The 24588-nt window shown below is 35.9% G+C and overlaps 1 protein-coding gene across 8 annotated transcripts in view; it reads right to left on the bottom strand.

Annotated features, from left to right (window-relative positions):
* The window catches only part of OXR1 (oxidation resistance 1), a 275865-nt gene that overhangs the window by 31726 nt on the left and 219551 nt on the right, over nt 1-24588 (bottom strand). For all 8 annotated transcript variants that reach the window (XM_048286458.1, XM_048286462.1, XM_048286456.1 and 5 more), the window contains 5 exons: nt 21548-21694; nt 13020-13204; nt 9875-10659; nt 6135-6303; nt 2851-3013 (listed from right to left, as the gene is read on the bottom strand). In XM_048286458.1, coding sequence (XP_048142415.1) covers nt 2851-3013; nt 6135-6303; nt 9875-10659; nt 13020-13204; nt 21548-21694 — 1449 coding nt within the window. The remainder of the gene's footprint in view (nt 1-2850; nt 3014-6134; nt 6304-9874; nt 10660-13019; nt 13205-21547; nt 21695-24588) is intronic.

Here is a 24588-nt window from a genome sequence, read left to right as displayed (position 1 = left end):
GAACTTAGCATCACAGTTTAATTCCTTAGATAGTATATCAAATAAAGTTGTTGCCTATTCGTTTCTAGTGGACACCAGAGACAAGTCTTTAGCATGGACTGATCTTAACTGAAAAAGTATCCTTTTCAGAAAGCTTTGCAAATGACACAGGCTGGGGCCTCTCAGGAAGACAGACACTGAGCAACAACATCAGCAACAGCAGCTCCAAGGCGCCTCAGAGAGATTGTTTCGAACTCTAAGTAACTGTGAATTAGTCACCTTTACTGATGGTAATGTCAGACAGCAGTAGATTCACAATTATTTCTTCTAAGTCAGTTATCTATCAAGGGTGCAACATTATAAAAAGAAAAAGTTAAAGGATTCACTGGAGTTTTTTTCTGACACTTTGTACAATGTAGTATTTGATTATGGTAGAAGCAAGCATAAGCAGACAAAAACTGAAGTTAGAGTTCAGTCCTATTCACTGATAAACTTAAATAAACCAACATCTACTACTTGTTTCATGTTACTGATCTTTGCCTTTGCTTATTCTTCCCATATTTTCTTTTCCACTAAACAAGCACAGGTTTTCTCAAAGTCTATTGATAAAAAGCTGCACCTGAATGTATTAACAGAACTAGCAAAGAAACAAAAGCTGTTTCAGAGCACCACACCTGGGTTACCCATTAATCCTCTTCCCTGTTTTTCTAGTTTTAAGATACTGTACAATGACAGCAGGGAGAACACTTTTTGGAAAAGAAAGGTACTCTACTACCTTCATCCTTTGCTAGATCAACAGTACTTTGTGATGCATTTCCACTTCCCTTCCACCCCAAGTTCTCCCACCCTTGTGATCTGAAAAAGGCAGCCTGTTTTTCAGCCAAATACCCACAAAAGACTTCAATTATACTGTTCACCTGCTATTTTAGATTGCATCTGGAGCAAAAACTCACAGAAGAAAAGCTTGTTGCATTGAAGGAAGGATACTGATCGACAATAATCACTGAAATTAAGTGGAAATGACTATGACAACAGCTACAATTCCCTGTATTTACTCATATTTTTTAGCATACATGTTAAAAGCCACTAAACACAGTTTTATGTAATGACAGGTCAAACCATTTGGTACTGTCATTTTGGATTAAAAAGTTAGTTTTAAACAGCTTTCAGATTCGTGCTAAAAGTTAGTCACAGGAAGTCACATTACTCAAACTAAAATGCACAAAAGACCACATTAGCATATTTCTTGTACTTGCATAACATTTTTTTTTATACAGTTATCCATCTCACTAATCACACTAACTTCTAAATTGGAAAATTATTATTTGATAATATTAAGAGAACCAAGCTTGACAAATTTCACATAACACACAGAAATCACAATATTTTTGAAATGTTTCCTATGACTGTTTCCAGAGAAGACCTAAATACAGACTTAAGGTGTGGCCTCATTCTGTGGAAAATAACTTACAGATTTTAATACTTGCAAAAAATGTATTGCCTCAACTATCTTCAAAAATAGCTTCTAAAATTTACAACATTCAATAATGAAAAATTCTTTTCACTATATTCTATAGAAATTATTCTGTAATTATATTAAGGTGCTAAGCTACTGAAGAGCTCACTAAAAGAGAGGTATACTGTGCTTTAAACTATGATATAGATCACTTTCCACTGATCCCCGTGCTCCAAAAGGCCAAATTTTAAATGACCAAATACTTGTAAAGGCTTTGAGCAAGAATCAACAAAATACACTGTTGGTAAAAATACTCGATACATATGCTGAAAATATGAAAGTTCAAAAGATATGTTTTTATGATATTAATTTCAATGTCTCAAAGCAAAAATGCTTCATGCAACATCACTGAGCTGAAGGGAGTGTGTTTTGCAACCATGGCCTAATACTTCAACTAGCTAAGTTTGAACTCTGAATTCAGAGTTCTATGGTTCTAACTTTTGGAGCTAAGCAGAAAACTACTACCTGTCATTAGACTACTGCAGTTCTTTAAAATTTCTTTTACACTCTACATGAAACACAAGTGTAGACTTCCTTAATTTCAACATGTTCCACTGCAAGGTGGGGGTAGGGGAAAGAAAAACAAAAGAAATCTTACAGTCAGAGATTGCAATTGCTGTCCCAAGACTCAAATTACACAGTGCTGATGGGATACTTCTACAATATATATAACGACAAGAATCATCAAACTTTTGACCAACACTTGAATGTACAAGACTAGAAGTGCTTTAACTGCATGTACACTACAAAACAAAACCATGCAGACATGTAAAGATGTGTCCATAGAAGCACAGTGGACACAGATTCACATGAGAGAAATGTGCTTATTATAAAAAAAAAAAGAAGAGATATTTGCAATTACAATATATTTCCAAAATTCACTCAACATTTTAATGCATGAATAAGTTATAACTGACAAATTCATTACTAAATTATTGAAAAGACATGTCACTAATAGCTGTTCTTTTCCTCTTTTGTTGTCCCATCCCTTTTTTAGAGTCTTACCAATAAACACTGAACAATCCAGATACATGAATAATAAATATCAGGAAACTGTCAGTTTATGAGACTGAAAATTAAGTCTGCAAATCCAACGTCGTTACTATACTCACATTCCTTTCCCTAGGAGGTTTAAGTTACAATTTGCTCCACACAAAAATGCCTTGCAATTGTGAAATGTTGCCCTGACCTGATGTTAGAGCAAAGCATTAGGATGGCATAAATTGAACAGCCATGATCATGGTAATCAGACTAATAAAGTGCTTTGTTTTTCCTCTTGGAAAATATTTAATATTATTTTAATATATTCTTATGAATGCATGAAAAAAAAAATCTTTGACACTGCTCTTCCTTACCTCCCATTCTTTAGCAGCATCCTCAGTACTAGATTCTTCACTAGTTTCAGGCTCTTCCTTCTTTTTTACCACTATAAATCCAGGTTCCCGAAGAGACTCCCCAGTATCTTCTGCATATATTTCTGGACTCCACTGGATAAAGAAGACATACAAGTGATCTGTCCTAGAAAAGTCAAGTTATGATACAGGAAAGAAAAATAAGGTGAGTTTTAGGTAATGTCTAATAATATTACGTATTTAAGGTTAAAATAAAAATACTATTTAATATTTTACTAGATATTAGAGACAGATTTTGGAAAAAACCTAGCTAGTTCTTTTTTTAAAAATTTTTAAATATATGAAGCTGACTGGAGAAAAAATGAGGAAGCAAGTTGGCAATGCATTAGCTGTGATTTCATATACAAGTACAGTCTTTCAACCACTTCTGTCCCATCGGATACCTTTTCTTAAAACTGAAATAAATCTCAAAATAAAACACTAAGACTTTTCTATTTTATTTAGAAAGAGTTACATAAAACCAAACAAAATTGGAATTTAAAAATGTCTGCATGTCTGTTTTCCCCACTCCTGAAGAACAGCTGAACACTTCCAAGACAATCAAAATTATACAAATTGTGGGAAGTACTACAGATGTGAGGGAATATGGATGTGAGGGAATATGGCTGAAAGCATCAACATATACATATACATATATATATATATATGTATATATATATATACACACACACATAAAATCATGAAATCACAAACTACAGACTATTCTAACCGCAGTAAGTACCAAGATTCAAAGTTACCTCCTTTTAAGTTATGTGCCACAAAATGGCATTGTTCTCTGGTTTAGAAGAGCAAATTCACAGACAGAAGTTATTTGCAATCCTAACAGATGTCAGCCTACCCTGTATTTGCTGCAGGTGCACAGACAGAGCAATCAGGAAAAGGACTTGCAATGCATCTACTAGTGTCTCTTCATCATGGAAAAGAGATTCAGAGCTAGAGCCTTACGACTCTGGTTACAAGAGTTTGAATATTCCTATGTCTTTCTTCACAGATATTTGCTACATCTGAGTACCATAATAGCATGAAGAATAATACTTGAACCTTTTTTCCCCCTTCCATAATAAATCCTTGAAAAACTGAACACTGGAAAACCAGCAAGAGATACAGAGCTGCAAAGTCTCTCAAAAGTACAGTTACATTTTTCATGTGCCCCTGCCTAACAGGATACTGCACACAGGTATGTAGTAACAGTCTCTGAACAGGGTCAGTTATTTAAAATCACCCTTGTTAAGATTAAGGTTCCTGGTTAACAGTGATGAAAGGGAAAAAAAAAAGGCAAATTTTTCTCTGGCAGTAGGAAAGAACAAAACATTCTGGATGCATTAGGTTAGGTAAATTCTATCACAGAAGTCCAAACAAGAAGCTGCAGGTTCCTCATGCACTGTAAGAGGTATCAATTTTAAGTTGTCATACAAGTATGAAGTTTTTTCTTAAGTCCCGATTTTAACTTTTCAAGAACTTGGAATTATTGTATAATTATAGCAGTTAAAAAAAGTACATGAAGCTTGGTGCTTAAGTTAGACACTCCTTCCCAGACTGGCTCTTTTGAGTTCAAGAACACTGAAATAAAGCTGGTTTGACAGATACCTACTTTTCTGTCTTTCTTACTACTCAGTGACAAAGACAACTGGATTGGTGCTAAGTATTTTGACCTATGCAGACTAGCACTCAGCAAGGTTAACAGGGAATTAAGAGAATTAACACCCCACTATGAGGACACAACTTTTTCTTTACAAAAATCATAGGACGCACATTGAATGAATAAAGAACTGATACTGGTACTATACTGCCCCATTCAGTTAGTTATTTCACAGATGAAATAATTTCTAAGGAGATCAGTACAAGACTGCAAACTAAGAACCATTTCTTCCAAAATAGGTGACTAATTCTGCTTTATGCTGAAAGTAAGTGCTTGATACATCAGAAAATTAACCAAAGAGACAGTAATCATTTTAATTAACTCATCTAGACATCATTGCCATATATGAAACATTTATCTGTTTTCTAATTAAATATGATACTAATAGAACAAGCAGATTTGAGTTGACTGTAACCACAAGAGAACTCCTGGCCCAGACAGGACTAACTGCAGCAGAATTAGAGGGACAGACCTTTGACTCAAAACTTTGCATCCTCTCTACCACTTAAGAGGTAGCAGGGGTGATGTTTAAAAGCAAGTTAGTGATGCACTAGCACAGACTCAATTCTACCTGCTGGAAAAGTAGAACAGATGCAATTTCAGTCCATTACACATTTCCATCCACAGTGGACATGAAACAAAAAAGACTACTGCCTTTCTTGTTGCAGCCAAGTTCAGTATAAAATGATTTTATGTCTGTAATCAACCTTTTCTCCTTTAGATTAAAGAACACCACTTACTTCTAATTTTCTTTATATGTTATACTTTCTAGGCATTAAATAGTCTTGCTGTTTTCCTCTGGACTCTCTCAAATTGATCCATATCTGTCCTCAACTGCAGTGCCCCAAGTGAACATTCTACACCATTCAGCTCAAAAGAAAAGATGGAAAAGTGACTTGATCATTGTGGGTAGGTATTTATACAAGGTGATACCTGAGAGGTTTTTGTTTCTTTCTTGTCCCCCCAGTCTTTGACAAGGCACTAAAAACCACTTTTGGGTTGAAAACAAGTCACAGTTTCCTAGCAGTAAAGATCATTTCAGAACACAAGACTGTACCAGTGAGTGAGCATGAACATCTCATGTCACTGAATGAGTTCAACAAATTTAGGTATTTTTCCAGTAGACATGCTTAAGTTGGTTCATGGAAAGGTTTTATGTTCCATATATAAAGATAAGACAAAAGAAGCCCAGCTAGCTCTTCTGAACTCAGGATTTTTACAAAGTTTCCAAATAATGGGAAGCACAGATAATAACAAAGATTTTGCTGCAGAACTTACTTCATCCACCAGATACCACATGAATCTTTCTTTATTTACTTGCTACAAACAAAAGCCTAAATAGTATAATGAGAAACTACTTGCCAAACTTACAAATAACTCAAGCAAATCAGTAAAATGTCAGTAAGGTAATGAGGTATTCCAATGGCAATTACAATACAAGCCAATCAACAATATCCTCAGACACTGACCCTTTTTTGGTGATTATTTAGAGACAAAGTCACTGCAAAATTTTGAATGGTGCAGAAAAAATAAAAAGCTCAAACAGCTACTGGCAATTGCTGATTTTTACAGTTTACCTCCTTCTTACCTTTCTTGTGGAACAGCAAACCAGTACTCATGTTTTTTGTCCCTTTGTGCATACTGTTGCATTGTTGCACTTGCTTGAGAAACAAATGTTTTTCTCATGGGTTTTCCAACCCTGAGACATAGAAACTTGTGAGATCGATGTCGTCTCTTTTCTTTCATAACAGAAGAACCTATTAATAAAGGCAAAGTTAGCTATCCACAATGTACTGAAGAGTTTAACTAATTTTATATTAGGCAATTGAGATATATAGGACATTTGTATAAATAAGTAATAGGAGATGGGGTAAGATAAGTAGAAATAATTACCTGCCTTTTTTTGTTATGTAAATTGCATCAGCAGAATTAACTTCAGAGTACAACACACTAAATAATTCGAACATTCATTTCTGCTTCCAGCTGCAGATCACATTATTATAGCATTTCATCCATGCTTGAAAATATTTGGAAGGTATTCTTGATGCAGACTCTCAACACAGAATCACCATTAAACCCTTTTGATGCATACTCTCAACACCCTTCCATCATTAAACAGATATCTCACATACATGAAAGATATTGTGTGAAAAAAGTATTTTGGCTTGATTCACACATGTCATAGCTGTTCATTAGTTACTTGTCATTTACAAGAGAAACGTTCTGGCCCTACTGATACAGGATTAAGATGAACTTTAACTTGTTAGCTACATCAAACACCTCAACGGTATGAACACTACCTCAGGATGAAGTATACTGGATGTTTCAGGGCAGGATTTTTCTCTCTGGTAGTATATTTAATTGAACTAATAGAATTACATGATTACCCTCAAGGTCTGAATTGTCAAGTCAGCACAAGGTGAAGGAAGAAGCTCTCTTAAAATTGTTTCTTTACTAGATTAATTGCCAAAATCCTCCAGCCATAAGAGATTTTTTTAAAGCAAGAAAGGAAAATGTGAATTTAAGAGTTATTATGATTAGTTATGACAATAAAGGGTTTATCCTAGCTCTGGTATTACACATACAGTTTCAGTTTCCCAGGACACATCTTTTCTTTATAGCTGAAGTTCTCCTTCAATGTCTATGCAGACCACAGATCCACTAAGCAGAGAAAACATCACCTTCTTGCTCTATAAACACTGCAACTATGTTTTCTCAACCAGATTTTCACCATACAGTTTAGAACGGTACTGTTCCACAAAAGAGTATTTTTTTCTAGTAACTATTTAAATGTGTGCCTCCTAATTTTCAGTCATATTTTCAGTCAACATCTTAGAATTATATCTGCAGCATATGGTATAGTAACTTAGTCATAATGTTCCAATATTTGGAAGTATTTTATTAATGTGTAAGCTCAAAGGTAAATTCCCAGATTGAAAAGAAAAACACTAAAAAGAACCAAAAATAAACAAAAAAGTCTGTTTCATAGGACTGGCACGTGAACTCTGTGGCAGTGTTAGGTAAGTACTCTTCAAATGATCTGTTATTTGTGATTTTGGTCCTTCAGAGGCAGCAGATTAGGACTTCCCTGAGCTCAGAGAAGTGGTATTATGGCTCCAGCCAGCAGATAGAATAAAAACAAACAATTTTGCCCTGTCCCAAGTCTTAAATAGCAGACTATTCTAGTCTGCTCAGAGTTATCAACTTGTATTGCATCACCTGCTCAACATTCAGAAAAAACATTCAGATCATTCCAAACTCAGAAACATCTGACCTCTGCAGCAATCAAAAAACAGTAGTTCCCAAAACCTAAATTCTCAAAACTATCACAAGAGAGAAAAAATTCAACTAAATTCCTGCTATAAATAAGAGAGACAAAAAGACTATCTAGGTTAGTTAATGATCAAAAACTCATAGTATGACTACTTCAGAGTTTTATTTTGAGAAAGGATGCTTGAAAGTGTTTACTACATTTCAAATTTTAAATGACGTGGTGTTTTTAGTGACCTATTGTTAATAGGTCTGATGGTTTTCAGGAGTTATACAGCAGAACTATGCTTTTACCTTGGTTCTGTTTAATCGTGCTTTAATCTGTTTAATCGTGTAGAAGGTTCACCATATCTATCTAGGTTGAGAAATATTAATTCATAATTTACTGGTTCATTTGCATTCTGATAATACAACATGCAAGAATAACAAACATGTAGTAATTTGTACTGAAGTTGGACTAAATTAGTGCAAATCTCCAAAAAGGATCTTGTGCTTTTTGGTTTGGTTTTTTTTTTTTTTTTGTTGTTTTTGTTTGTTTTTGGTTTTTTTTGTTTGTTTGTTTTATTTTACCCCATCAACCTTGAGTGAGGCAGTAGCACCATGTGAATATCAGGTTTCTAGCCAGCACTCTTCTGTAGGACTGTATGCAGACGCTTTTTTCGTTATATATATATGTATTTACTCTGCAAATATACATAGCACATAAGAAACCTGGAGTCATTCAATGATACAATCTTACAGAAAACCAAAACTAAAGCATTTAATGCAACTGAGTTACAAATATCCATTTGAAAGAAAAGCAGCAATTGTTTCAAAACACTTAGTACCTGAATTTTTTTAAAGTCACAACCAGCAACTACTGCTAGCTGACATATTTGCCGGAGGACTACTTCTAATATTTAGGGCAAAAAAGTAAAACTTATCACAGAATGATGCAACTATTCACCTGCTTCAAATTTCAAAATTCATTTATTTCCTTAAAAGAAGGAAAAAAACCCAACCAACAACAACAAAAAAATCAAGCAAAAACTACTATATCAGATTTTGAAGTGTAGACAAACTTCTGTTAACCAAAGAATGTACCTCTATTTGATATAATTTCAACTTTAATAATTAACATAAAGAATTTAACCTTCAAATGCACTTCACTTATCTTTAATGCCTGTCACACACCAATAGATTTTTCTCTAGTTTCCCAAATATTGCACAATTAAAACAGTTATCTCCATTAGTAAGATGGGAAGACATCAGAAAGCAACTTAGGAATTTTTTAGAAAGCAAAATCAAATTCATACAAAAGCATATTTAAGCTGTTTAAAGGCACAGCATACTTCTATATGATAAAAACTTGGACAAACTTTAAGGGTAACTCCCAACTAATAATCCCAGGCCCTGATCTTTGCAGAAGAATAAAGGTACACAAGAAATAAAACCTAGCTGTTCCCTGTATCCATAGCACTAGTTTCTTAGCATCTAGCTCTTATTTGTCATGAACAAAGCTTTTTGGATGCTTAGCCTTGTTCTAATCAGCATGAAAGTATGACAAGATGCATTCTGAAAACATCAAAAAATGTTAAGACTCTAGTGTTTGTTGCTCACACCATAAACCTTAATCATAAGGCAGACATGCTATAACATCAAATTAATTCCCTAAAATTCCTTCACACACATGTACACTGGAATCAAAATTTAAGCAACAGCTAACTGATTGCCAAAGAACCTTTTCAACTGTGAGCTGTACAGTGACCAATGCAGCACCCATCTGATTTTACAGGTTTAAATCTCTCCTACAAAGATACTGTGATTTAATATGACCATAAATATAATTCCAATGAGGAAGAATTACAAAGTTATCCGTGTTCTCAGTTTCCTATGCAATATTGTCTCCACTAGTTTATGTAAAGTTTAACTTTGGCATATCTTCAAGCCAACAAGAAATATAACCAGCACATGGAGAAGTATGTTGGACAGAATGAAAAAACCGCACCATTAAACTGAAGGGTGACACATTGTAAATCTAAAGGTCAACACTGTATCCACAAATACCCAATGACTCACCTTCTGACCGCCCATCTCCTGCAGATACAGTTTTCTGACTGATTTCTTTTTGTGAATCCTGGTGCATGTTTTCTCTTTGTTGTTTTGTTTGTTGCATAGTGTGCGTCTTCCAGAGCTTGCGGAGTTCTTCAACTTCTGTCTCTGAGTCTTGACTTTGCTCTCCCACTACTTTTCCTTTGCTAGATGTCTCTTTCTTTTGAGAGTCTGTGGTATCTTCACAAGCTGGACATTCCTCTTCCATCTCATTATCTGCTTTTCTTCCTAGCGAGGAACCCTGATCCTTGCCCACTTCTGTCTCTTTGCTGTGCTCCTCACTACCCTGTGATCTTTGCAAAGACTGCTGGAGGACATCTGCAGTGTTTTCACCAGGTTCTTGTCGCCCCTTTACAGACATTTTAGCACTTTCTGAACTTAAGTGGGTACCAAGCTGTTTAACACCTACAACCATTTCGGCACTGGGCTTTAAGTCACTGGCAGCTTCATTTGAGTCTGAAATGACTGTTAAACATTCAGCACTAGTGTGGTTTATTGTTTGGACAGATTCCGATGATGCTCCAGAAGATTTATCTTGCCGCAGCTCATCTGAGGAAACAAGTTCCTCACGTATTGGAGAGAGTTCTGATTCTGTGAACACATCTTCTGAAAGAGACTCCTCTGTGCTTCTTGGGGCAGTACTAGCACTGTCATTGCCCGTGTCCCGAACCCTGGAATCCATGTCATCTGTATTGCTCTTTGCAGCTTTCTTGGAATGGCTAAGTTCCCTTACTGACAGCTGCTCTACATCTCTGTTGAGCAAAATAGGCATGTTGTTATAACAGGTACCTCTAATATCAAGCTCTTTTCTTCACTATGTTTTGTTTAAGCTCTAAAACAAATGAACACCCTAAAAACCAACTTAATCCAAAGCATTAGTAATAAACAAGCATAAAATGTGATACTGTAACAGTAAACACAGTTGATCTTTTTGCCAGCATGACACACCTGGGACTGTTAACATGAAACTTGTATTAAGCTTTTGCTGATGGAGTAATTTTGCTTACAAAGCATGTGGATTAGGCTTTAGAATTTATTATCTATTAGACCAGGCCACTTCCTTAATTCTTCAGGATTATGCTCATAATAGGTGCTCTTACACAAGCACAACGTAAGGTTCATGAAATCCATAAAACACCTGTATGTGATCAGACATTTTTTGTCCAGTTTCAGCATAGATTGTGGCTTATATATAGAAACCATACAACATGAAATTGTAGTTTTAAGAATCAAAGATTCCATTAGGTTTATGACCATTTTTCATATCAACAGTCTGAATACAGAAAATAAGACTGCTTTCTCAAGTTTAAGCAGCTTTGACAGTTGGCAAAATTTGGAGAGTCGAAGAAGGTTAACTATAACAGCAGAATATGTAGGGGAAAAAACAGTGAGAAAACATGATTTAAGTGTCAAATACCTGAAGACACATGGGTTTTCTCAGATCTAGCTGAAGCTGTCAGGACTTCTGTTTACAGACTTAAAAAAATTTGATTTTTGTTTCCCCCCAAATTTACAAATATGCCTCATATTTAGCTAAGGCACAAAAGTTGCAGGGACTGAAGAAAATGCTAGTAACAAGTGTTCCATCTACTAGTTTATAAAGCTGACAAGAAAGATAAATCAAATTGGACATACAGGCCTCTGAATGCAGAGTGTGACCTTTTATCAGCAGACATCTTCATTCCATATGCATTCATATTATAAACAAAAAAGAAAATGCATGTGCTACAGGAGCACAAAAATCAACAGCATGGAAGATAAATTTGCCAATATTAAGTCATTAACAAACTAAACATTATAGAAAAATACTTGTTTTGAAACTGCACTATTCTGATACAAGCAAGTTAAAAAGAGCCATCTAATTCCTTCCACTGTATATCAATTGAAGTAGGAACTGTGAGCAACTTTTTAAAACTCAGTCTGGAAAATAAAACTTCCAGAAAGCAATCATGCTGAAGGCATCATCACTCTACATCAAAAACCCCAGAAGTACTGCTGTAGCAACATATACTTCTGTTGCCCTTTCAATAGACACATGTGAACAGGCAGCAAACAAGACCATGGCAAGATAACAGGTCACTCCCAGGTTTATGTCAAAACTGAGCTTAAAAATAGTACGAGGCAAGTTAATACTTCTGAGTGTCCAGATAGTTAAGATTATCAAGAAATATGTACTTAGGGTACTACCTATATTAAATGTAAGAGGGTATTTTTAAGAGTTATTGAGCATCTTAAAAAATGCAACTATTTTAAGTATGGTATAGAGTTACATATCAAGTAAACAGCTTTACACTCTCTTGGTTAAAGAAGCCCACTTCCCTGCAGCTAGACAGTCAAGGCAGTCTGCAAATTTTTGTGCTTTATGAGCTGTGACAGGTAAAGGTGGCATGATTTTTTTGTTATCCTTTTTGGTTTTCAAGAGAATTTATCTTTTTCTGATGACAGTATAAAAAATAGGCAACAGAGAGAACAGAAAAAAGATTGCTCAGAATGCCCTTTAAAGTTGATTTTAAATGCCTGCTGCACAAAACACCACTGAATAGAGCTCACCAATCCAAATTCATTCTTTATTCCAAAAAAGGCTATATCTACAGGTGAATATACAGTCCCTCCCCTAGCCAAAAAGGAAAAAAAATATACTCCTAGTCCTATGAAAATATATACAAATCTTAAATTAGTCTAAATCATCTGTTAGAACAACAAGTTTGAGAAGCAAGTGAAAAACGCTAAACAATAAAAATTTACACCTAAGACTGTCAAAGCTGCACTTTCTTATTGTGTATGCCAGTCAAATTATTGAACACATCTATTACTGTTTCCATAGTACGGAAGTGGCAGAGGAAACAGTGTGGTACCTCTTCCTATACACTGATCTTTATAAGAAACTACTGGAGGAAATTAGAATCCATGTATATAGAAGACAATTTGTCCTGTATCATATATAGGGTGTGAGAACTAAAGCAAGCTTTTTATAGGATTTTTCCAAGACAATTTTTGATATCCTTTCCTAACAAAAAAAGAAGGAAAATGCTGGTTTGCTGATTTTGTACGGTCAACAATATGGCTACAGTTCAAATTTACCCAAAGCTTTATAAATACTGTTATGTCTTACATGCTTAATGACTCCTTAATTTTGCTGTCCACAATTTCCTTGTACAGAGCAGCTGACATCACTTCTTCCATTGGACACATGATGCCATATTCTTCACAGCCATTCTCTTGGACCAGAGGATCCATTTTATGAGGATCAAACATTATATTATTTGGCGTCACTAGCAGCACACCATTGACCGTACCCTAAAATGAGAGGAAAAAGAAGTGGTAATTTTTCCTCCTTCAAATTCCAGCTTATTCAGTTTTCAGTAGGAAAAAGGTGTTTTCCATTTTATTTTAAATAAAGCAACTTTTAATTTATATTTAAGCAACCTGTTATGTTACTAAGTCACTGCTAAACACAAGAAACTGTAACTTTTTCTGGGTAAGTGAATTAATACCACCTGCTTTCCCAAAAGGAAACACCTTTATACCTCACAACTAATCAATAACTGCGTTTAGTAAAGTAAGAGAAACCCTTAACACATTGAAGGATACACTCAACAGTTCCTTTGAGGTAAGGAGACATCCTTCCCAGATAACCACAGGGCTTAACTGGTAGGTTTGAAAGCAATTTTTGTCTAAAACTTGACTCCTAACTCTTCTCTCTCACTTTCTACTATTCAATTAAAGAGACCTTCAAAAACTGTCACTTATCCTAATTTTCTTTACACAGAAGTAACAGAGAGGCTGTATCAAGTCCTTCTAACTTAATGGACGTGTTGACTGATTGGACAAATACATTTACAGAATGAAACTAGAATAAAAAATACTTAAGATTTTTAAAGATGAAACTTTGGAGGGTTTTAATCACAATGATACTGCTGCAGTACATGAATACAAGTACAGTTTAAACTTTGACTACAAAAAACTTTGAGGTTAATAGTCATATGAATTGTAGGGTTCTTATACAATACAGCTGTAAAAACAAAGTTAAGTTACAATATGCTGAAATTTTTTTAAACAAAAAACTTAGAACCACATGCAAACATACAAAAATTGCCTGCTACAAAAATTCCTTTAAGTGTTGGGACAGTAGAGATCAAGCTAAAATTATGAACTGGAAAAAATCTAGCTTTAAGTAGAATGACAGGAATACTTCAGTTACAGATCTTGGCTCCTTAAAGACTTTAAAAATCCAGACAGACATTTAAAGCTTTTGTGCAAGAACCAGAAAAGGGTCACTTCATGTGCTGTTGAAGGAATTAAATACTTATCTTACTGATAAAACATTCACAACTATTATAAACAGTGTGTATTGTTTTCAGTTTCAAGAAGAGATTAGCACAGCACAAAACACAGCTACAGTTCTTCCAAACTCAAGAAATTTGTTCCCAGGTGATGGTTGATGACCTTCACAGTAGGAAAACAAAGATGCCAAGCAGTAAACAGAAAAGTGCAAGTTAAAAAAACCCAAACCAAAAAAACCCCTAGTATTAAGGTCTACAACAATGACCAATGCTATCTCTACTAGGGAAAAATGAAAACAGCTCTCAAAAGCAGCTCAAGCATCTGTACTTGAGTCTCTTAGTTGTTCAGTGCTTAGTCAGATTTTATATATATCTTTTAGAGTGCAACACATATGTTGAAGACTTTGAAGTCAGCAGAATACATTTACATAACTCTAAGGTGTTTAAAGTACTGAAAAAAGACTGTCACTAGCCTTTCTTTCCCAGCACAGTATTGTGGAAATAGACTTTCAAGGTGCAAAAAGCACCTCCAAGAGAACAACTGTCAAGAGAAGTCTACATTTTGCTTTATCTACTGTAGTCTAGAAAACAAATTCAATGTGGCTGCAGAAGTCAATTAATCTACTCAGAAGAATGACTGCTTTTCTCTTTAAACATATATAACTTCTGTAAATTCAGTGCATAATTAAAACAAAAAAGCAGCAGCTTTTCTACACCTGAGCTCTTTCATTAATGGTCATGAAAATGGAATTTTATTAATACTCTCTAGATCTGACTCGGACAATGTCATAGTCTGGATGGCAGTTGGATTAGATGATCATTATAGGACCCTTCCAATGAAAGTATTCTGTTCTATTCTTTCACTGCCCATATACTGCATGTGGATCTTCAGAACAGTCAGGCTGAAGAGAAAATGGTAAGGCTGTATGACTGCTCTATCTGAAGGATTTAAGTGTTTAACACCAGCTTCCAAAATTATGTATTACTCAGCAGAAAAAACCAGTAATGGAGTTCATTAGAGTTCTTCATTTCCAGAGTAATACTGTCTTCATTTGTTTGCTATTTCATGAACCTTCCTTGATAAATTAAGTACACAAAAAGTGCTAAAGCCTTTGACACAATAAAGAGATGATATTTTTCTGTCAAGGGGTGTGCTGTCCCAACTGACATATCATTTGTGTCAACAAACTCCAGTGCTTTACAACTTGCTTTCAAGAGCACAGACAAGACTCCTTCAGCTGACAGTACAGGCCAAAACTGATTAAAGAAAAAAAGCTTCCTATGTTTGACATTGCTTATCTGAATACTAGAGTCACATCATCAGAATAACATGTATGAAGAACCACTTGCACATCAACCACTCATTTCAGTTGTCTTGCTTCAGACTCAAGTTTTAGCAGTACAGAAAATACCAACTTACTCCTCCCAAACCTCAGAGGCCAAGCTTGTTAGTATCTTAAGAAAACACCACCATATCAAGGACAAAAGTCTGTGTGTGTGCAAGGCTACTCACTACATAAGAGAAGCAAGTTTAAGAGACTTTCTATTGTAAATGGAAAGTTCCTAGAGAAGGCTGACAATGATCTATCTAATGGCAAAGAATCCCAAACCTGTACATTGATATGGCCTTAGCACATATGGAACATCCTAAAGCCTACCTCTGCAGCCTCAAACAAAGATACAGCTAGAAATAATAAAGGCTTTTATCTCGGCCTTAAAAGAAACCCTCAACACCAATAGGTAGACATTCAACATGAAAATGAATTGGAAAGTGTATTTCCATGTAAAATTTACTACAGCAATAGAAATTGAGAATTAAACACTTAGAACTATCAGTCTTTTATCTGTATTTGACCAAGCAGCTGATCAAACACTTCACTTGCAATTGCTATAAGGAACTGAAAGATTATAGAGGTATCTTGAAAACAATGAATTTATAGCACGTTAACAAGAGATGACCTATTTTATTCTTATCTATTTGAAAAACATAATGCAATACTTCTGCCTCAAGTTACTAGACATGGTCCACAGTTACTACCTGAACACTTCAGGATACTTTTCTAGAGAAGAACTGTTGCTCCAAATTAATATAAATTAAATTCTTAATTATATTAATTAATACACTCATTACCATTAGCATTTCTGCCATTTTTCATTATTACCTCCAAGGATCACTGAATGTTAACCCAGATAGTTAAGTAATGCACAGGTAAGAGCCAGATAAAGAAACATTTTGTTTGGCTGCAAATTTTAATTACTCTTTTTCAGACATGCCAATGTTTCTAACACTTTCTCTTACAATTTCCGTGATTCTTACAAGACAAATACCTTCTCTCTTCACTATCTTCTAACTTGTTTGCAGAAGCAAAAGCTTCCTTTAAACCTATTACTCAATAGATATTGTTTCTAGCACAGACAGAAACCAAGTGCTATTGATTCTGTGAGGAAAAAAGGATAACATCAGAACAAAACATACAAGTAGGAGCATACAACCCTTTAGCCAGCTGGTTAAGAGCTGCTCATTACATAATGCTGATCTTCCCTGAGCGATGGAAACTGCAGCAGCTCCAGCCTTTGAGAGCTAACACCACAGCCTTGCATTAAGTCAAGATAAAAATTGCATCTACTCTTTAAAGGAAATACCTGATACTTCATTTCCTTGTTGGCTTGTCATTATGGATCAGACAGATTTCTGTGTTATTATTCCTAAAATACGTAACTCTAGAACTATTGTCAGAATACACAATGATGGACTCCTGAGCACTTTGGTACCATGCACTCATTTAAGGTTCTAAAACAACTTTTCTGATTACTCATACACATATGTGCACTATGGCAGCAGATGTCACAGATGTCCCATAAAATACCCCAGAATGGGTAACAACAGTGACACCAAAAAAAACCCTACAGCATCTCTGTATCAATAATGTTGCTGGCAGGACCAGGGCAGTGATTGTCACTCTGTACTCAGCACTGGTGAGGCCACATGTAAAACCCTGTGTTCAGTTCTGGGTCCCTCAGTTCAGGAAGGACACTGAGGTACTGGAGCAAGTCCACAAAAGGCCAATTGAACTGGTGAACAGTCTATGAGCAGCAGCAGAGGGAGCTGGGCTTGTTCAGCCTGGAGAAGAGGAAGCTCAGGGGGGACCTGATTACTCTCTACAACTACCTGAGAAGAGGTTGTAGCCAGGTGGGCATTGGCTTCTTCTCCCAGGTGATCAAGGACAGGACAAGAGGAAAGGGCCTTAAGGTGAGCCAGAGGAGGTTTAGGCTGGGCATCAGGCAGAATTTCTTCACAGAAAGGATTGTTAAGCATTGGAACAGGCTGCCCAGGGAGGTGGTAGAGTCACCATCCCTGGAGGTGTTCAAGAAATGACTGGACATGGCACTTCGCGACATGGTCTAATTGGTAAGCTGGTGATAGGGGAAAGGTTGAACTTGATCTTAAAAGGTGTTTTCTAACCGAAATGAGTCTAATGGTGTTCTTGGTAAGCTACTACCAACAAACTAATCTCCCCTGCTATCTTACAAGCACCAAAGATGACTGAGAGCCTAGTCTGCTCCCCATATATAATCTCCTTGGTTCCTTGTTTTTGGAGCAGGTAGAAAGTTCCAAAGCTCTCTCTCTGACCTGCTTGAGCTACTGAAAATATTTTCAGTGTGAATATATTCTTCAAAATGAAGAATATCATGGGGGCTTTCTTATGAAAAACAAATTCATGCCCTTGTCTACCAGTATTAAGACAAGAAGATGAACCCAGCTTCTCCTTTGTATACTGTCATGTTGGGTCTTCAGCCCAGACCCCTTTAATATAAATCAAATACTCACTTAAAATTTTAGAAACAGCTCTTTGACTTTCTTGTAGCTATTTTGAAAATCTGAATTTGTATAAAATAATTGCTTGTACTAACAATGTTGTTAGAGAGATCAGAGCACAAGCTCAAGTAAAAACACTGGACAATAGCATGCACACTATCAACGTGACTCCGGCATACTGACGTTTTCTCTAATCACTTAATTTTCTAATCCTCGGGAAAAAAATAATTTAAAAAAATGAACATCTATAAACAGCTCGATTGTTTATACAGAACCTTGGGAAAGAGTTTTTTAGGACATCCTCCACAAAAGAACCAGTCACTTGTTTCTCTTGGACCCCACTTACTAACAAGTTGTTGAGAGAAAAAATACTAAAAATACTCTCTATGAAACAGAGATACAAATTAGACTCTGCCGGTAGCTACTAAGTAGTTCAACATGATACTGTTACAGGAAGTTCTGGTTCTGGAAAAAATAGCACTTGCAGAAGTCAAGTTTCCTGTACGTAAAAAATTTTAAAGACACGAAGTAAAATTCTGTTCAGGTGAAGTTCAGATTTAAGATCCTCAAAGAGAAATGCTATGACACTATTACTGAAAACCATGTGGACAGTCTACGTTATTAAAAAAAATAGACCCCTTGAGTCTTCAAGTTGGTCCAGAAAATATTAATCCAGATAAGTAAAAACATACATATTGAAAGCAGATTAAACTGCACATGCAGATATTCAGTTCTGAATCAGTTTTGTCTTCTTACCATTAAAATTCCTTAGACTTCACAAAATGGAAGCTCTAACGCCCATGCAATACCTGAGATGGAAATCTAAACAATATAAATGAACATTATAAACTAACATTATAAATGGAGGTTTAGAGCCAACCTATCACACTGGTGAGTCCACACATTAAGATTAAGCAGTTCAGTAGAACACTTCTAAGAAAGTTTGAAAGGACTCCTAACAAGAAGTTTTCAAAGATAAGTTCTCTAAATAAATAATTCCATTACATTCTTGAACACACAAGGTTGAATAAAAACTGTAATTGATGATTTATGAAGCTTTTATCATGAAAGTAACATTTATTTTATTCTTTTTTTCTTGCATAAGTTTTGAACCTTGTCAGTGTCCTCCTTTTCACTTAATGTAAATGTGTGCTTTCTGTGCTCTTATTTCCAGGTCAATGGCTTGGCTTTTTTCAAGCCTCAGTATTACTAATTTTCCTTTAGCTACTACATTTCAAAACATTTAAGTAAGTTAGCAAAAATAACAAAGAATTTCAAACCTCCCTTACTAGTTTCAGTTACAGTCAAGCAGACTTTTTAAAGTACTTTTTTTTTTTTTTTGCCTCAAGGAACAGTGCAAAGAATGAAGAAAACCCAGAGCAGCACACTTTTGTAGAGAAGAAGCCAACAGTGCAGCTGTAAGACAGGGCATACCTACATATGCAGTAAGCAGTGAGTAAAGGTGTGAGTGCAGCACACTGGTTACACTGGCTTATTGTCTGTACAGAATTTGGCATATTCACATGACCCTGTCTCTTACTGTGCTCAACACCTTGCCTCTATCAGTAGCCATAACCACTTAAAAGGGAGCAGGGAGCAACTGCAATGAACAGAGCAAGCATTCCAAGGTTCCAGTCACTGCTCCTCAGATAATTCCTCTGTGCTTGTCCAGGAAGTCACAGTTGTGACTAAACCCAACTCCAACCACATACAGAATAAACAGTCTTAAAAAGTGAGAAATAAAACAGTCTTACCTTAAGGAAAGCCCTTTTGTATAGACACACTGAAAAACAGGCTTTCACTACATTTCAGTTTACAAGCAGTAGTCACAGTGATGACAGACTTCACAGCTGAAGCCCTAAAGAATGGTTAACTATGAACTTCAAAAATCACTTCCAGAGTAGGAAGCAGAGGATGAATCTTTTAAGCTTCCTCCAGAAAACTTTTTAAAGTTTATCATCCTGCATCATCACAAAATGTATCAAGGAGAGGCAAGACAACATTCAAGAGGACATTCCTACCATATGTGGCACAAAGACTAAATTACATGCTAAACTTACAAGATCTGGCACTCAAATCTGAGCAAGTCAGTATTCATTTTTCTCCCACCCACCTCCCCAAGTATGGAGAGATACTGCAATAGGTTATACAACCTTTTAGAAACAGAATTCACCCTGAAGCTCTTAGAAAATAGGCTGTAATGCTGCAAGTCAAAGACAGATGCTGTTAATACTCCCTGTAATATTCCGAGGGGAAATTACAGCACATAAATAATATGCTGTAAATTTTAACCCCAGATTTTTTCCAGTACCTCCAAGTTCTAACAAAGGCTCACAGGTCTCAATTCCTCTGCATAACGGCACTTAAAACTGGTCAGTAAGGAGGTGCCTAGGATCAGCCTAAAAAAGTCGGCTACAGACAGAATGTAACGAGTGAAGAAAATTAACTGCAAAGTAGAACAAAGTAACAAACAAAGCTGTTCCAGTACTTGCCTCACCAACTTCTAACACAGCCTTTGTCAATACACATGTATTGTCAAAAGGCTTCAAGCTTAGACACACATGGACCTGCAATCCTTTCCCTGTCAGCCAAAAAAAATTGCAGTTTTAGGAGATTCTTATTAATCCGTTTATCATTAGTGTACTTTATCTGCAAACCTATTGCTGAACAACACAGAAACAGTGGTATTTCTGTATACATACCCAAACTTCAGACAAAGGAGGAAGTATTACAAGTACTTTGAATTTTGTTGCATTCATTCAGCTTGAGCAAAGGCATTTTTCATAGATTAAGTGTCTAACAGTAATTTTTCTGTGAGGTAGGGGAGCGATACATTTTGATTTTTTCCAAAGTGTTCTGAGGTAAAATGTTTTAACATTAACTCAGTCCCTAGAAGTCTGTTCAAGACTTGTGCACCTATGAGCTGAACAGAGGTTAATTAAGTGCCACTAACTTGGAAGCATTTTGTGTAATTATGCTATTGAGAGAACTATAGCAGCTTCAAAGGAAAAAAACAAAATCAAGGTTTCTACCATACCACACCACACCAAATGGAGAACAATACACAACGTGTTTGTAGAACCAGAGGTTTATTCTGCTTGCCCTGTTCTGCTTTAAAAAGAAAAATAAAAAAGGAAGCAAAGCTACACAACATATTTCCTAGTATAGTTTAAGGCATGTTTTTCCCCACTGTAAGTAAAGAAAATTACTTATGAGAGATACTAATATACAGAACAAACAGACCTCATGCCCTCAACATACAAGAATTATGTAACAGTCTGGCATTGGGGAAGTTTGTCACTTATCAACTGCTTGCATCATGTCCTGAACAAGTGGCCTGGAGAATCCAAAGGAAACAGTGTGTAAAAAAGTAAGTGTATTTATACAGAATTTAGTGTATTTATACAGACTACAGATTTATATGCATGTGAGTTGATTCATCTAGTCATCCTTGACTGAAGTCTACTAGATGTTTATACTTTAAATGTGCTTTATTATTACATCCTATACAGTAACAGTAAAACATGAATGTTTCAGTACCTTGCCATTAGTGATGTACTTGCAATTAATTTTTAGAAATTTCTCTGTAAATGCCTCCTCCTCTTCGGAGGTGGATGATACCACTCTTGAAGGACGAACACATGCTGGTGAAACAGCAGACTCCTTCTGTTGGACTCCATCTGAATCCTGAAAGGAAATATAAACAAATAAGAACTTAGCAACTTGCCTCCTTCAATATTCATTTCTGGAGATTTTCTGCTGTGCAATTTGACCAGTCAGGTCACTGATGGGCAGATTATAAAAGAACTGCCCCAATAGGGACCCTCAAGGATTTGAAACTGACCACTACCACAACAAACAGTGTTCAAGGCCAGGCTGGATAGGAGTCTGAGTAACCTGGTCTAGTGGAAGGTGTCTCTGCCTATGGCAGGGGGGGTGGAACTGAATGATCTTTAGGGTTCCTTCCAACCCAAGCTATTCTATGATTCTACAAAAGATTTTTAAAAAGTTACATACACAAATGCTGAATAAGTTTGAACACAATGATCCTGGCAATTTTCTGGCCCATGTTCTACTCTATCCATTCAGTTCACATTTTTCCAGTATTTTAACAAGGCTGCTTTGGGACAGTGTTAAGGGCCTGGCTCTAGTCACGGTAAGAAACATGCATTGCTCTTCCCTCATCTGCTGAGCCTGTCATCTCATCACAGAAAGACATCAGTTTTGTCAGGTATGACATAGCCTTGGTAAATTCTCTCTGGCTGTTTCCAACCACCTTTGTCATTCACATGCCTGAATTTAACTTTCAGAGGATTTCCTTCATGACCTCCCTGGGAAGATAATAGAAAGAGTAATCTACCTCACTGTCTATCAGTATATCCAACTAAGTAGTGAACATGGAACCCCTACCAGGGGACAGGACAGGCAGCAAAAAAAAAATTTGTCTTTAAATTAAACAAAAACAAACAGTAGACAGACTCCACCAAAGCCTATTTTACAGGCAAAGAAACCCTGCTTTGGAGCTTTACCCACACCTAAAGACTTCCATTTCATACATAACTGCTATTTTTAGTTACTAATAAAATATTACTATTCTTAAACATGAATGCCCATGTTCCCTTTGGTTTTCTGTTTTCCTGTTCATTTTCATTCAGTAGTACAAATTGCAGATAAATGTCTTTAATCATATCCAGGAACATTATGCACAGTTGCTTTCAGTTCATCATCTCTTTGGCACTACTTTAGCCTTTGCCTGCATCTTTCAACTTTCATTACAGATCAACCAAAAAACCATAACAATATACAGAACACTGAACTGAATTTTGCTGAAAAAGCTAATTAAGGTATAATTAGGAAACAAACCTCCTGAAAATTAGTTCTCCTTCTACATATGCCTTCCTACTGAAAACTACATGGTCACCCTTGTGACACAGCTTAGCAAGTGGCTCTGGAAGTGCTCAGCTGATACCCAAGCCCACTGTGAATAAGCCAGCTACTTCTCATCACATTGCCACATGACAGTCTCAGATCCCAGTGTGGCCTGGGAAAGGGAGGGGTGGGAGGGATGCACCACCACAGTGGTAGGCTTTCCAACTGAATGATGATGCCCTTGCCATTACATACTATTTTGAAGTGGAATTTAAGCTTTATAGGATCTTCTCAAATATGTGCCTAAGACTGGTGAATGAAGAAATCTTTCAAAAACCCAGCAGCATCAGAAAAGCTTCAAAATCTAAGATATAGTTCTTACATACACACTGACAGCAACAAAATTATTGAAATACACACTGAAATCTTAGCTTAAGTATAGTAAAATTTAAAAAACCCCCAAAAACATAAAAACAAAAGCCTACCAAAAACTCCCCAACTTTAACAAGGTTATGCAGGTCTTATATCTGCCACATGCTAGTTTGCATCTAGCCACATGATTGTGTTAAGCTACTCCAATGTTCAATAAAACAGAAAAACAAGAACAAAACACATCAGTGTATTTTTGACTGAACAGGCATTCAGATATTTGTTAGTCTTATTAAATTTGTAACAAGAAATCACTGACTTAAATGACCAGAGCAGAGAGAAAACTGCTTTACATTATATAAGCAGAGGAACACATCTTTACCTCGACACATGCTTAAATTTAAACTGCAAATCTGAAGTCAAAATTGGAGGACGGTCAAAGAAGACATACATCAAGAGAGCATTAGAGAATGTATACTAGTATTTCTCCCCTTCATAATGATAGCAATCAGCAAAAAGAAAAACACGAAAGACAGGTGCTATGGTGAAGAGCAAAGCCCTCTAGCCTTAACTGCTCACACAGAAGTTGAGCACCTTTTGTGTTGCTGGAGAGACTGAAAACAAAACGAAATGCACACAGTCCACACTGACAAGTACAACTTATTTCTGTTCCTTGATTTTTTCTGACAAATATTTCTTCCTTCCTTAGATGTACCTTGAAAGGCCTCAGAAACAAAATAAACACTATTATATATGCTCCCATTGCTCATTTAACTTTCCCTGAAGCATTTAAGAACTACTTGTCATGATCCACAACATGTAACAAGATGCACAATATAGTTATGTAAAAATAACGTGTCAGCTAAATGAAATCTTACACTCCAATTGTTGTTAGCACTGGATTGATTACACTAAATGAAAAAAATCTTTTGCAGAAGAGGTTTTTAACTTTAAGCATTTACTTTGTTTCTTCTACACTTGCAATGAGCTATGAACATATAGTTAATAAAAAGTTTTCAAACAAATTACAGGTATGGTTACACTATTAAGTCTCTTTATCTAGTATATGCTAACAGATACACAAAATACTTGACAAAAGCAAGAATAAGGTATTTTTCTGGCATGGAATCTGTAGGAAAAGCTGGATTTCTAATAGTAAACCTGGTATTTTCCCTTGAGTAACTTCTCACAGCGTATGTTACATGGGCAGGTCTTTCTGAGACGGATATAGATACAAGATACATGATACAAGAATGTATTCTTGCAGGCGAGTCTATTTACTGTGCTACACCACCCCCAGTTTGCCAACAAACATAAAAGAAATTATTCAGTACAAATGACAG

The sequence above is a fragment of the Corvus hawaiiensis genome, chromosome 26 (assembly GCF_020740725.1).
Source record: "Corvus hawaiiensis isolate bCorHaw1 chromosome 26, bCorHaw1.pri.cur, whole genome shotgun sequence".
NCBI classification, from domain to species: Eukaryota; Metazoa; Chordata; class Aves; order Passeriformes; family Corvidae; genus Corvus; species Corvus hawaiiensis.
Note: the sequence above shows the minus strand (reverse complement) of the source record. Positions and strands in the feature narration are given on the sequence as shown.